Source organism: Pituophis catenifer, unplaced genomic scaffold (genome assembly GCF_029215685.1).
Source record: "Pituophis catenifer annectens isolate HBS135680 unplaced genomic scaffold, rPitCat1.0.hap2 SCAF_2, whole genome shotgun sequence".
In the NCBI taxonomy this organism is placed as follows: domain Eukaryota; kingdom Metazoa; phylum Chordata; class Lepidosauria; order Squamata; family Colubridae; genus Pituophis; species Pituophis catenifer.
In genome coordinates, this window is record NW_027256882.1 from 96598612 (window position 1) to 96613243 (window position 14632).

General features: G+C 38.6%; 1 protein-coding gene across 1 annotated transcript; it reads right to left on the minus strand.

Moving 5' to 3' along the window:
• Positions 1-813: 813 nt before the first annotated feature.
• Positions 814-14148, minus strand: SMIM3 (small integral membrane protein 3). The gene is made up of 2 exons (XM_070937218.1): positions 13641-14148; positions 814-2507 (listed from the first exon to the last, which is right to left on the minus strand). Exon 2 carries the CDS (start codon positions 2489-2491, stop codon positions 2300-2302), a length of 192 nt encoding a protein of 63 aa, XP_070793319.1. The 5' UTR covers positions 2492-2507; positions 13641-14148; the 3' UTR covers positions 814-2299.
• Positions 14149-14632: the final 484 nt, after the last annotated feature.

The window sequence follows — 14632 nt, forward strand, 5'->3', positions numbered from 1 at the left end:
TTCTTTTCAGGTGGGGAGTGGGAGTAGAATGTCTAACTCCTTTTATATATAAAGATAAGAAAAGTCCATTCCTCCATTTTGAGAGTATTTTGAGTGTATGCAATACAGTGCGTGCAATACAGCTAAGATAGTTTTTGCATTAAATGCACATTTAATTCCTCTGAATATACCTCACACCTAGATTTCATTATGCAGGAAACAGAATGTAGTAAATAAAACATCTTCTATCTCTTTCTAGGTTAAAGGCTGACTCATCTCACTATTGAAGCCTCCATTCATTTCCTCAGCTCATACCACATATAACCCCTAGACTATGTGAGAAAATGCTGCAAATTGAGCCTAAGACAGCATTGTGGCACAAACCAGCCATGGAATCAAAACCTCATCCAGTACAAAACAAACATGATCTCAGAGTTCCAAAGTCTTGTCTCAAATATCAGGTTTTGTAATTTCTGTAATTCTAGCCGCCGTCTAATATTGTTGTATGCTTGTTTATTTCTAAATAAACCTAAACTCTTGTGCCCCCACAAGACTCTAATCTCAAGTGTCCATCAATTACTGGTATATATTTATATTTATATATATATATTTCCTGCTTCCAGGGCAATTGGTGATAATCATATAATGTATAATAGGGAACAACACAAGTTTGCATTATGGATTTAGTTTCCTTTGAGAGTTTTGAAGCTTGACAAAACAGATAAGGGAGGTCTAGAATGATATGAAGTTACACAATAAAATACGACAATACTGTAAGATTCTTCAAGGCCAAACAGGAAGAAGGAAACTAATATTCAAACATCAAAATTCAGAGACAGGCACCAATAACAGTTTATTACACAGCATTGCACAATACTGAAATTTAATATAGCAATTTTCTCATGATATGTTGACTGGAAATGAATTCAGTGTCAGTTGATATGTATATGAGTATAGATTGTGTCATTTATTAATCACTGCAGTATTTTTTACCTACCAAAACATTTCCCTAAGGCATGTACCAAAATCCCTGCTAAATGTTTATGTTCTCTGTAGATCTGAGAGGTCTAATAACCTCTGTGGATGAGAGGCTACCAGCTCTACTGTATAAGGGAACGGAAAACAAGCGTGACTTGAATGTGCTCATTCCTGACACTATTAACTATGGGAGAAAGACAAAGGACATTATATTGCCTGATCCTTGAAAATGCAAATTATTCTATCAGCCAGGTAAATGAAATGTGTAGACTGGCTGTCCTCAAGAAATCTGAATGATTTTGTTCCAACCATTTGAAGGAAGCTACTGTAGTACTTCTAAGAAGTCAATTACTAAAAAGAGAATATATTTTTAAAAGGTTTGATGACCGGAATCAATCCCCTAAAATAATAATAATAACAAAAACCCTCCATCATAATACTACTTGTATAGCACAATAACTATAAAATATTTTTTGAGATAGACCTTCCTATCACGAAATCTAGTTTCACAAATGAAAAGTTTTTTTAATTTTATTTTCTCATGGTCACATTTTACACCAATCCCTGACAGTAAAATATTTTTTCTAGACGTATAGCCTCTCCTTTCTCTTTCTCTATATTATGTTCATTCAATTTCTTTAAAATACTCTCATTATGAATGTACTGTTCAACTGCAGTAGATACCAAAGATAATTTCCACCAGTCACTTATCTGGTGACTTCTCATTTCTTCCTTTTAATCCTCTTTAACCGGTGCTGCTTGAAACAGAGGGGAATGGGAGAAAGGTGGACCACAAATATATCAGGCAAGACTTCTAGCTTTCCATCTCATCTGATCTGTTGTGGAATGAAGATTGTCTGGATCAGATAAAGCAAATTGCTTATTCAAAGCAACCACTATTTAAATTTTTACTAAAGGTGTCCTCTTCAGCACTGTGATTCTGCCATCACCTTGTTCCCTTGGAATAGTTTGCTCAGTAAACATGAAAACAGGCTCGTTTTGAATGAAGTACACACACCAGAAATAAAAACTGGAAGGATCTGGAATTCTGTAGCAGTTTAGCTCATTCTACAAGTGGGGATAAAGTCCAGGATGTAATGTTCTGTGGACATAAGCCAAATAGATAACCAGGCACTCAGAAGATACTTTTTGTGAGCTGTAGCATTCTTATCACATGCTGACAGCAGATGTGTTGCTACCATATCTTTGCTGACAATTTACCAATGCCTGCTCAGGGCTCAACCTAATCTTGAAAACTGCCAGATAATCCGGCTGCTTTTCCTATTGCGTTTAGCCTGTGTTCCTCAAAAGCAGAGTCCAAACAGCGACAAGGAGGCCGATCTCACTCGGCACCATTATGATGCATAGGGTGTGTCCAAACCCTATAAATAATCACCGTTGTTGCTGGGCACAATACTAGTAAAGTCATGATGACAATGGTACCCAGGATGATTAAGACAATGGCCCAAATGTCCAGAATGTGCTTCGGAAGGGCAAGTTGGGTAGATTCCATGCTCTCCGAGTTACCCATCATCTTCCTGAGTTCTTCCCTAAGGCAAGAAAAAGGGAAGAAAAATTATCAACTAAACAACAACAATAAAAAAACAAAACAAAGCAAAAACAAATTAGGGTTAGTATGGTCCTCCAGAGATTGCTGAGTTGCAACATCCAGCAATCCTCACCATTGACCGTGATGGTTCAGTTAATCCATGGAAAGTTCAAATAAGCATATATTTATTTATTTAGCAATAGCAATAGCACTTAGACTTATATACCACATCACAGTGCTTTACAGCGATTTACAGAGTTAGCATATTGCCCCCAACAATCTGGGTCCTCATTTTACTGATCTCGGAAAGACGGAAGGTTTGAGTTGGTGAGATTCAAACTACTGAACTGCTGGCAGTTGGCAGTCAGTGGAATTAGTCTGCAATACTGCATTTTAACCACTGAGCCACCATTGCTCTTATAATGTAAATTTATATATCAGACTTCTTAACTGCCCATCTCCATCATTGAGTCTTTTCTTTCCTCTACAGCAGATACAGCCATACTGGGGCTTCTTTTAAGGCAGAGTAGAACATTTTTCAGAAATCTTACATACATTTTCATCTCTATTTATGTATTCATACAGTATAAGTGTTTATAGAATTAAATCATTAAAAGTAAAAATATCCAGTTTGTACCAGCAAAGTTGTACAAGCCTAATGGAATAGATCACTTTGAAGATAGATACCCACCCTTATACCATATGGAATTTGATGTAATTTGCTATTTGACTTTCTAAAACATTTTTGTAAACCAGATGTCCTCGATACGATGCTCTCCAAAAATGTTGGAATTCAAATTCCAGAATTGGGCCAGTATATTTGTTTGTTCATACCGTTTGGAGATACAGTATTCAAGTCCAATGTATCCAGAAGTCAGAAGATGAGCCTACGTAAATATTAGAAGCTATACACAAATCCATGATCATCATTATCTTTCTGAACTACCTAACAATGTTGTGTTCCTTGTATGGGGGATGGGATGCACATATGCTAAATAAACAAAGAAATCCATTTGTGCATTGTAAGATAAAACAGATGCTTTCATATCAGAATGTCTATGTTTTTCTCTTTTTAAGGAGGCTGGATTTGTTGGATGCTATCCAATTTGTTGGATAGCATCAGGCAAGCTGAATGTGTAGAGGGATAGGATATATGACAGAATGACAGAAAGCAGCTTTTAAAGTTGGGTTGCTGTTTATATTCTTATTTTTTCTTCTTCCATTCAATTACGTCCAATTCTCAGAGACTGCCCAGACAAATCCAAGCAGTTGTCTTGGCAAAGTTTTTCAGAAGTGTTTGCCAGTGCTTCAGGGGTGGGTTCTAAACTTTTTTACTACCGGTTCTGTGGGCATGGCTTATTTTGTGGGCATGGCTTGGTGGGGGGGGGGTAATGTGATTGGGTGGGCGTGGCCAACTTTTTTTTTAAAAAAACTTTTAAAAGCATTTTTTCTACAACCTTAAGAGATTGCAGAAAAAAATGCTTTTAGGAGCCTCTGGCGATCAGGCAACACAGCTGGGATCGCCAGAGACTTTTAAAGGCATTCTTTTTCCTACAATCTCTTCGGCCGAAGAGGTTGCAGAGAAAAATGCTTTTAGAAGCCTCTGACGATCAGGCAACTCAGCTGGGATCGCCAGAGGCTTTTAAAGGCATTTTTTTTTCTACAACCTCTTCAGCCAAAGAGGTTGCAGAGAAAAATGCTTTCAGAAGCTTCTGACGATCCCAGCTGAGCTGCATGATCATCAGAGGCTTTTTTTATTTTACTTTTAAAAACATTTTTTTCGGCCGAAGAGGTTGTAAGAAAAATGCTTTTAAAAGTAAAAAAAAAAAAAGCCTCTGATGAGGTGGGCAGGGTAAGCGAGTGGCGACCGGGCCGGGGACCGGTTCGGGGGCGTGGCCAGCCAATGTTATTACCGGTTCTCCGATCTACTACAAATTTTTACTACCAGTTCTTGCGAACCGGTGCGAACGGGAGCAACCCACCACTGCACTGCTTCCTTCTTAGGGCTGAGACAAAGTGACTGGTCCAAGGTCACCCGGTTGTCTTTGTTCCTAAGACAAGCCTAGAATCCATGGTCCCCTGATTTCTAGTGAGATGCCTTAATCAGGGTCTCTACTCAATATACTAGACAACTACAAAATATTCTTTTCAACAGGAGAATCTTTGGGGGAGTGGAAAACCATGCACTCTGATACTCTTCAATAAACTATGTCGTAAAAGTATTTGCTGTATGTAATTATTATTTTAATTAACCTTTGGTTTTATAATCTGATGGGAAGGAACATTGCCCTTTCAGTCCACACATTGCTTTGTAACTAAGCAGTGGAGAGACAGCTGTTTTAACAATAAAGCCTTCAGGAAAGACTTAACAGGGTTGTTGTTTCGGGGGAAAAATAGGAGAAAATAGGAATATTATGCAGGTTGACTGTTTTGAGTTATTTATAAAAATAATAAAGGCTGGATAAAAATAAATTAAAAAAATAAATTTAAAGAACAGATAAAAAGTGGAAATAGATAACTACCTACCCATTCTTGCATAGTTTCTCTTCTAATTGTTTTTGCAAACCAAGGAATGTTTAAAAATACATTCACAAAAATACATATACATCTTTCTTTGCATCATTTTTTTTTTTTTGCTTGTGAGAGGGATATTTTTAGCCATGACCCATTGAAACAAAAGTCAATGCAGCTATTAGTCAATTTGAAAGGATGACAAGTGAATACTGATTGGCTGGTAACCTCCTGTGCTCATCGGTGCTACAAAGGGCAAACTTGTGATCAGGAGTTTTATGTGACTCCTTGACTCAGAAACATAGAGCCATGACTATGTCCACATCATCTCAATATTTGAATACATCTGCAAATTTTGTCTTAAAGAGAGGCACAGAAATGGTGGCCATCTTGAAAAGATCCATGAATAAGATGCATTTCAGAACATTCGATCATTATCTTATCAAGAGCACAAATAATACTAGTCCTTCCTACTATCAGTCACTCTACAGAAAATTGTCTTTGATACTTTAGATTTGTAAACTGTGACACTACTCCTAGCTAGATGCAATAGTATGTGAGAATCACCTTGAGGGACAAGAAGAAGAGACCCTGCCTAGGAAACAATCAGACAAGAGAGGAGGGAGCCCCTGGGCCTTCATATTCAGAGGATGAAATTTAGGAAGGAAATCTCTCCTACCCATGTATCAAACAGATGAAAATGGTGGAGAGAGATTTGTATCTTCAGATTTGCAAGATTCTGTTAATGTAGCTTTACAATAAAGTAGAATTAGCTCATTTAGTCATGCTTCCTGGAAGGATTGACACTAAATCAGGGCGACGTATCTTTGTAATAGTTGGTTTATCTGTGTAAGGCCAGACCCTACATTCTGAACAGCAAACAAATACACAAACCCTCTAATTGATATACATGTAATTTTCTTGTCAACAATATAGAAATTTGTTTTCTTCAATTTCCCAGATAATCTACAATTGTAGCCTTCCTAAGTCTTGATACTGTTATTTATTTATTTAGGATCAGCCGGTGTTGGACAGAATAGATGCACTCCAGTTTCCCTCAATAAAATATTGCTATCTTGAAGGGTGAAGGAAGCTGCCCCTGCCTCTGAAGCAGCATGGGGTTCCAGAAAGCCAGAAAAGCCACCTTTGTTCTTAGGGCTGGGGTTAACTGTTTTTGGGAGACCCCACTGTGTTTTTTGGTTCTGGGATTTTTAAAAACCATTTTAAATGTATATTTGGATTTTGTAAGTCACCCAGAATCCAATGGAATGGGCTGCCATAACAATGTTTGGCTCGGAATGGGGCAGTTTGCCACAGCCAATCTGTTGTGGCCAACTTGCTGCGGGACTATTTAACAATTCAATTTAACTATTTAAAATAAATAAAACAATATTTTAATTTTTGTCATTCACATTTCATTCTGTCCGTCCTTTTGCATCCTTTTGCATGATTGTGTTCCAGCATTTCTTTGATATTAACGCAACAGTGAGCTGTCCCATGGTGAATTGGCTGCAGCAAGTTGAGCACGGTGAATTGTCATAGACCCATGTAACTTGTGTTTTTATTTAGTTCAGCATTGCATACCAAACAGGGGCGGGTTTCAAAACCCATCGCTGGGTTTTCTTGTGGGCGCTCGCATGCTCCACTTCTACACATGCGTAAAAGCGTCTGGGTGGGTGGGCGGAGCCTCCCACTGCCACCACTACCATTCGCCCGATCGGGGGGGGGGGGGACCGGTAGCAATCCACCACTGATACCAACCATAAGTATTCCTGCTGCTTTAACTGCAACTTCTCACCGTTAAAATTTTTCTTTAAAGTCTTTCTCTGTACGAAAATTAGCAGGGGTTGATATGAATTTTCAACTAATAGAAAGAATATTTTTATTACGTGAACTTCATTATTTAAAGATATTGCAGATGAAAGCAGTTTTAAAATGTAAGGTGAAACTAAATCCGTATACAGGAAATGTAAGCACTGAATTAAATAAATGTCATTTCTGGAAAATTATGTAAACAGTATAGGCATATATGTTTATTCAAAGAAATCCTTTTGATTTCAATGAACTTTATTCTTATGCAGGGATTGCAATTTTCAAACATGCATGGACTGCAATATAAACATCTATTTATTCACTATCCAGGTTTTTTTAATAGTTTATTGTATTTTTATATACTCCCATCTTTAAAACATATTTCTTCTTCAAATTAATTTACTTCAGATTAATTAAATGAGGCAACTGAGCTTTTAATATGCTTAACACAATATTTAACCCCCTCCAACTCACAACTCATCTAAAACTGAATTCTGTAGTGTCCCCATCACATAGCCCTTGTCTCTTGATGGCTGAAAAAATGTCAAAAAAAGAGGGCATAGACATAAAAATTGATATCAGACTTTGTTTTATGGCTCAGTGTTTTGTATTTGCTTTTAAAAAACACTCTATATTTTAGCAAACTTAGGAGATAGCTTTCCCCAACCTATTCAATAAGTAATTGATTATTTAATACTATATATATATATATATATATATATATATATATATATATATATATATATATATATATATATATATAAAAGGCACCATACATAAAAGGCACCACAGACAGAATAAGCAAAATCCTCCACAAACATAACATCAAGACAGCATTCTGCACAAACCGAAAAATATCCACCATCCTAAGGAACCCCAAAGACAAAATTGAGTTAGAAAATCAAGGAGTATATGAAATCCCATGCACCGCCTGCCCCACCACATACATCGGACAAACCAACAGATGAATAAGTGCACGCATAGAAGAACACAAGAACTCAGTCAGAAAAGAGGAACCAACTTCTTCCCTGGTCCAACACCTTAAAGCCACAGGACATGATATTGACTTTAAAAAGACCAGAACTATCGCCAAAACTGAACACTTTAACAACAGAATAATCAGAGAAGCCATCGAGATAGAAAAACGCCCACACAGCATGAACAAACGAGACGATACCTCCCGCCTACCAGCCATTTGGAAACCCGCCCTTATTGACAAACGAGTCCCTAACATGACGAATGACACCAGACCCACACTCACGAGAGCCACACAGGATGTCACCACCACACATCCACGCATAAAGCAGACTCAAACCCACACTGATAATGAGCCACGACCAAGGACCAGAAGCCAGACCGCAGCTGCATCATTAGCCACTTTAAACCCCTCCAATCCATCCATGAAGCAGACTGACACCCACCATGAAGAGCTCGCACGGCCACAAACACGAAGCCAAACAACAACAACGCAGCTCACCAGCTCAAATCCCCCTGCAACTCAGACTAAGCTGAGCACAACCAAGCCCCCACCCAAACAGAACACCCCCCCAGCCAATCAGAGCACAACAAACCCCCCATCCAATCAGAGCACAGCCAAGCCCCTAACCAATCAGAACACACCTCCACCCAATCAGAACACAGCCAAGTTCCCACCCAATCAGCTCACACCCCCACTAGCAGTTAAAAGGAAGAGACAGCTGCGATCTCACATTGCTCCTGGAAGCACGAAGCCGAGAACACCAGCCTGAAGATGACGAATGAGACTTCGTCGAAACGTCGCCAAGACACTTCCAATTTTACGTGGGAGAAGACTGTTTGGAAGGATAAGTTAGAAAGGCAGTTCATGAATAAAAATCTCCCTGGCTTCTATATGGGATGAGATTTGGGTTGAAACTTCACCAACCTATTTTTTGATCTCCTACTTATGGAGGATAAACTTTTCCTCTAGCTGACTTATACTTTTGATGAAGAATTTTCTGGTACTGTTATGTTAAAGTTGAATTCCTTTGTCATAGAATATGGGGGAAAACAAATAGAATAGGCTCTGTTTCCAGTGAAAAGCATTAGTGCAGCCATTACAGGGAACAACTTCTTGTCAAGCAAGACTTAGGTCTAAGTGATCTAATTTACTCAGCCATTATAATAATGACTTAACACTAAGCTCTGAATCCTGGACATTTTTTCCATGTCAGGAATAATTTATAAATGAACTAGTTTAATTCATACTGTAATCCTATACATATCTACTCATAATTATTACTTATTGCACAATAATATAAATATTACTTCTAGGATTCTAACCTCGGAACTTTGTATCTGCACTGGTGTCACAAATAAAGCAACAAGTGTTGGTTTATATGAGTGTAAGTGTCCTCTACAAATTATGATGACACAAAAATGGTGACAGATGCATTGTGACACCACGATGCAAGCACCCTTGCTCTTCTTGCATTTACAACCTCCTTTTCAAGCAAAGATGTAAGTCATCTGGTTTGTGTCGTGATGCACATTTTGTCAGTTGCCTCTCTATCCACTGTGTCTTTAACAGGCACTTTTGCTAACAGAAGTTTTTCTCTCTTTTTGAAACTTCTCTCCTTGCTTATGGTAATCTTGATTCATATCAGGACTCTGCACATTTAAGCTGTAGAAAAGAAATACACAATGGACAGCTGCATGCTATGTGATTAATAGTTAACATTTTGCTTTGCTTTGCACTGGAATCTTCTACCAATTCAAAGGGATTTGGATCTGATTGGCCCATACATCCAAAAAAAGGCATACAGTAAATAATTTTTGATTGACATGTAATTGGTTTAACAGATATGAAAGGAGACCTGGATACAAATTCCTTTAACCCCCTCCTCCCACTTTTTATCTCTAAACTGACTAAATTGACACCACTTTTGCAATTTCTCCTCCAGACTTTGCAGGAGCCTGTTGTGACTTTGACGTCAGAATGAGCAGGTTAAGCTGGAGTCGGGATAAAGATTTTCTTAAGTAATCAAGATCAAAGATAACATTGTTACATCAAAGTTTGTGTGGATTCAAAGGCCAGCTACACTCATCTTCATGCCTCAAAGAGATGACTTGTTAAAACATCGGCATTTTGTAAGAAGCCTGCAAGCAAACCCCAAAATGAATAAACATCCTACTTTAATTTCTCATATTTAATATGGAGCAGTTTTTTCACATCTCAAAAGTTTATTAATTGACCATGTTAACAACCATCTACCCATTTGTTGTGATTTAACAAAGTCATTTTAACTATTTGGAATGCGCTGCTATTAGCATGTAAAGGCAGTTATGCTTAATCTGTTGTTCAGATTCATACTTTTTGCAGTCAACAGCCCACAGTGTTTTCTATAGATTTGTCAAAAGTTCCCTTGGAAATAAACTTAATTTGAATCCAAGTTTCTCTACAAAGTCCTTGCAGGTGAAACGAGAATATGGAAGCCTTGATGCCCAATCTTTGTACATATGGGTATTTTTAGAGCACTTCTGTGCCCGTTACTAGGATTTGAAAACGGAGTGCACATGTGCTGAGTTATAGTTATAAAATTACTCAGAACTGGGAAAGTGGGTAAGTTGATAGTAGCAACAAACAAGGAGTAATTGTAGACCCTATCAACCTTATATTGATAGACTAGAAGTAACTTCAAGATCAGATTTAGGTCTATTCCTAATAGAGTCATAGTGATAGCACTGATCCTCAATAGTAATGTAAACCCATCTTTTGAAGTAGTAGAAATTCTACCATTGTAGCATTGTACTTTCCTTAAAAATCCTCTAACAAAGAAAAGTTCCCTACCCCACAAGTGTAATGGTCTACTGTTAAGCAGCTGATGATTTTTGTTAAAGTTTCATCTGAAGACTTTTCCCCCGCCCTTCATTTGTTGCCAAGAAGAGATCACTTTGGGTCTAACGTTTAAGAGCAACAGAATATCAGGTCTCTTACTTTCATTGTGACAGTCCTTTAAATGATTCAACATATTTATCATATCAGTTCAAGCTACAGAAGATCTTTAATCTGTCCTTGTGGGAACTGCCTCCTAAACTCTTTTTCACCCCATTCATGCCAGTTACTCAGATATTCTGATATGATATACACCCTTGAGGTCAAGATAAGGTTTGCAAAAGAAAAATAAAGCTTACGTATCCTGTGGTATGAGAAAATGTATTTTTATCCGCATCCATTACTGATTCTAAAAACATCTATGCTGCTTAACACGTTAAGCCATAATTTATGTCAGCACAGTTTCGCAAAGAAACTGAAATTGGCTAGGTTTTAAATCATGTTTTACAAACTACAATGGTTGTGACTTACCAGGGCTCAAGTAAGCTAACTAGTTTTAGGGCTCTTATAAATACCAAAGCCAATGCTAGGTGAGAACTCTGGCCTCTTGTCAGAGGTCTTCTTTATGGAGAGGCAAGCAAAAAGAAGCTAAGAATATTCAGTTGGAGAGAAAAAACTACCATCCTCCGTAGTTGCTGCTGCCATTTAGTGAGGGGTAAATAAATATAATCCAGTGCTAAACAATATTGAAACTGCAAAATTAAGAATTCAAGAAAAATAACCCATCAAATATATTATGTTAATTGAACAGAAAAATGTGGGAGAGGATTGTAAAGATTATAGCTGCAGATACATGGATTTAAATTCCCTGAATTCTTAGAAATGGCCTCGTTGGGTGGGGAATTCTGAGAGCTGATATTCAACATCTGGAGGACATCTGTTTGGCATACCTACAAATTAGAGAACAAATATAGATATGCATGCACATGTACATATACACAGACGGCATTAAATATAAGATGCTTTTCTGTTCTAAAAAGATCTGCCTTCATGAGAAACATTTGTGGCATTGCTTATGAAAGTGCTGCTGGCCTATCCCTGCTGTTCTTTTGATTAACCTCTTTCTTCAGAGCTGACACAGGCAGCATGGTTGCCCAGTTCTGATATTGCCCAAAGTAGCTCACTCTATCTTAGAAAGAAGCAGCGAAGAAGAAATGCAACAAACTCATATTGGAAACTTCCAGTAGGAAATTAGAATCAAATTGCTGCCAAGCATCCTAATAATGAAGCAATTAGAAACATATCTCTTTCTCTAGCAATTCTAGACAAAAAAAAATGTCAAAGCCAACATGCCATTTAACAGGAACTAATTGCTATTTGTGCCTTAGTATGTCTTAAACTAATGGATAGGGACATATTCCCGACTTTCTCCAATCACAAGGACAACGTCTACACAATGCTACCATAAAGGTCCAAGTGAGAAAGGACCTTAAGGGGCTTCTTCTCACTGATTACCAAAATTTTACAAAATAAATATTTTCTCCCTCTGCTTATCACCATAGCAATCCCTGGAAACTTATTCTCACTGTACAAATGAATAACTGAGACTGCAAAAGAATTCAAAGTGAGCTGTGAAAGCAAGTCAAAAGCCTAGATATCCTTCTGAATCTGAACCACAGAAAGAATCTTATAGCATGTTTTCTACAAATTTTAATTTGTCAAATCAATATATGTCCTCCAACAGCACCAACACAGGCCCAAGCATACACAAGATTAGAAGAGCCATTACATGTTCATCATCTTACGTGATACTTGTCATGCTCTTCCAGCAATGCTCCTTACGTAAGACAAACTTTGACAAAAGAATAAATGGGCACAAGTTTGACATCAGGCTCAAAACAAGGACAAAGAAATTTCAGAGTGATTCAACCTCCCAGACCCCTCTACTGTGGATCTCAAAGTGACTATTTTGAAAAAAAGAGACTTTAACAGCATCACTGAAATGATTGATTGAGGTTTAAGGCTTTCTCAAAGGCCTAGTTGAACATAATGAGTTTTAACATATTAAAATAGATAGTTATTACTACAACAAAAGTCATCTAAACTGATAAAGGTATTTGTAATTTGTCTCATGTGTTATCTGCATAATCAACCTGCCTCCCTCTCTCTTCTCCTTCCCCCCACATCATTCTAATCACTGTACGTATATAGGAACTGAGGTGCAGCTCTCAAAAGCCTGTCGTGAATAAAAATTTAATCAGAAAAATTGCGATTGGACAATTCCTGATTTATGCTAACGACAGCTCTCCTTCTACAATGCCTCCCGAAACACATTTTCAGTCATCCCACAGCTAAGTGCTATGAAGAGAAAAAAAAGCACAGAACTGGCAAGGCATAACAAAAGACATCTAAGCAAAAATAATTGGATATATTTGTAGCATGCACTAAGGGCTTTCAGGAAGAAGTCTCACTAAAAATGTTCTTTAGAAAGAGAAAACAAAGCAGCAGTAATCCAGCATTCAAAGACTGCATCAACATGTCATTTCACCTATATGCCTCAAGGCCTGTATGTCTCAAAGGCTCACCTAGAAAAAAAAAAACCCTCCTGGAAATATAATAGCTTAGAAAGCTTTGTTTAAAGGGAGCCAAATGAAATTACTGACAACCCTATCTGGGAAACTCTCAAACCAGAAAAGGGAACTTCTGAAAAGCGGACCAAATGGCAAAGATGGATTTATTTATTTATTTATTTTTACTACGTGGAGTTTCCCCTGGAACCGAAAAATAGAGAAATGAATCGAATGGAAGAGAAATGTCAATCGTGCAAGCGGGAAAGGAAGTGGCAAAGCTCTAAAAACAAGAAATCGGTGTGGCTTTTTTTTTTTTTTTAAAGAATTCACTAAGCCGTCCAAAATTTACTGTAGTTCACCCTTAATGGCTAAGCACTACCATTCCGACACCAGTTCCTGCACAGCAATCCAAATCAAAGGGGGAAGAAAAGCATTGCTACTTACTTACCCAAGTTAGTTGCCGGAGATAAGCCGCCCGTGGGCTGCATCCACTTTCCTGGGAGGAAAACCCACGGACTTGGAGGGTAATATTCGCGCTGAGAACCGGCCTCTTCGCCCCCTCCTTCCCGCCCACTCCGTAAAATCACCTGCCCGGCTCGGTGGATCAAGGGGGCAGGAAGCCCTTGGAGCACTTCAGCGGGAAGGTCGTCTTGCATTCAGGCAGGAAGAGGCGAGTTTCCGGGCGTTGGAAACGTCTGCCGCCCGACGTGATGTTTCCCTTCTCAAGAAAGGAGTATAAGCGCCGCAGAATGGTTTTCTCGTCCGGCGTAAAAGTAATAGAATAATTCTGTTTAGCTTGGTGGGCCGGCAGGCAGGCTAGCAACCGTTCGCAGCCCTGGAGCTCCCCTCCTTCTACTCTCAAGAGCGAGCAGAATGAATTCCGAGACTTGAATTTGCTCTCCTCCGTCCGTCTTCGTTTGTCTCATTGCCCACCAGGCCACCTACTGGTGGATAAAGGCGCGAAGATGCCTCGACAGGCGCTTAGTGCCAAAGGGAGGGTAGGGAGGGGGGGGGGCGGGTGATTGGTGATGTGTCATCAAATTGGTGTCGACTCCTAGATAGATGCTCTCTATAGCGATCTTTCCCTGATGTTTTTCAGGTCTCCCAAAAGTGCAGCCATGGCTTCTCATGTCTGTGGAGATTCCCAGTCCCAAAGGTGCTTTTTTTCAAGAGGCAGCTGGACTTTCTGGTTTTTCTTTGAAGACGTTTCGCTTCTCATTCAAGAAGCTTCTTCAGCGGAGCTGGAAAAAAGCACTTTTGGGACACACATCCGCTTCTGTAAATAAAACTAACCACCTTGAGCTGGTCGTCCACTGTTTCCTTCTTTCCACCTTTCCCAGCATTAGAGTATTTTCCAGAGGGTCATGCCCTTAGTTAATTCCATCAAGAAACAATGGAGAGAAACTAATCAAAGAGAGAAGCAACCTGGAATTAAGGTGA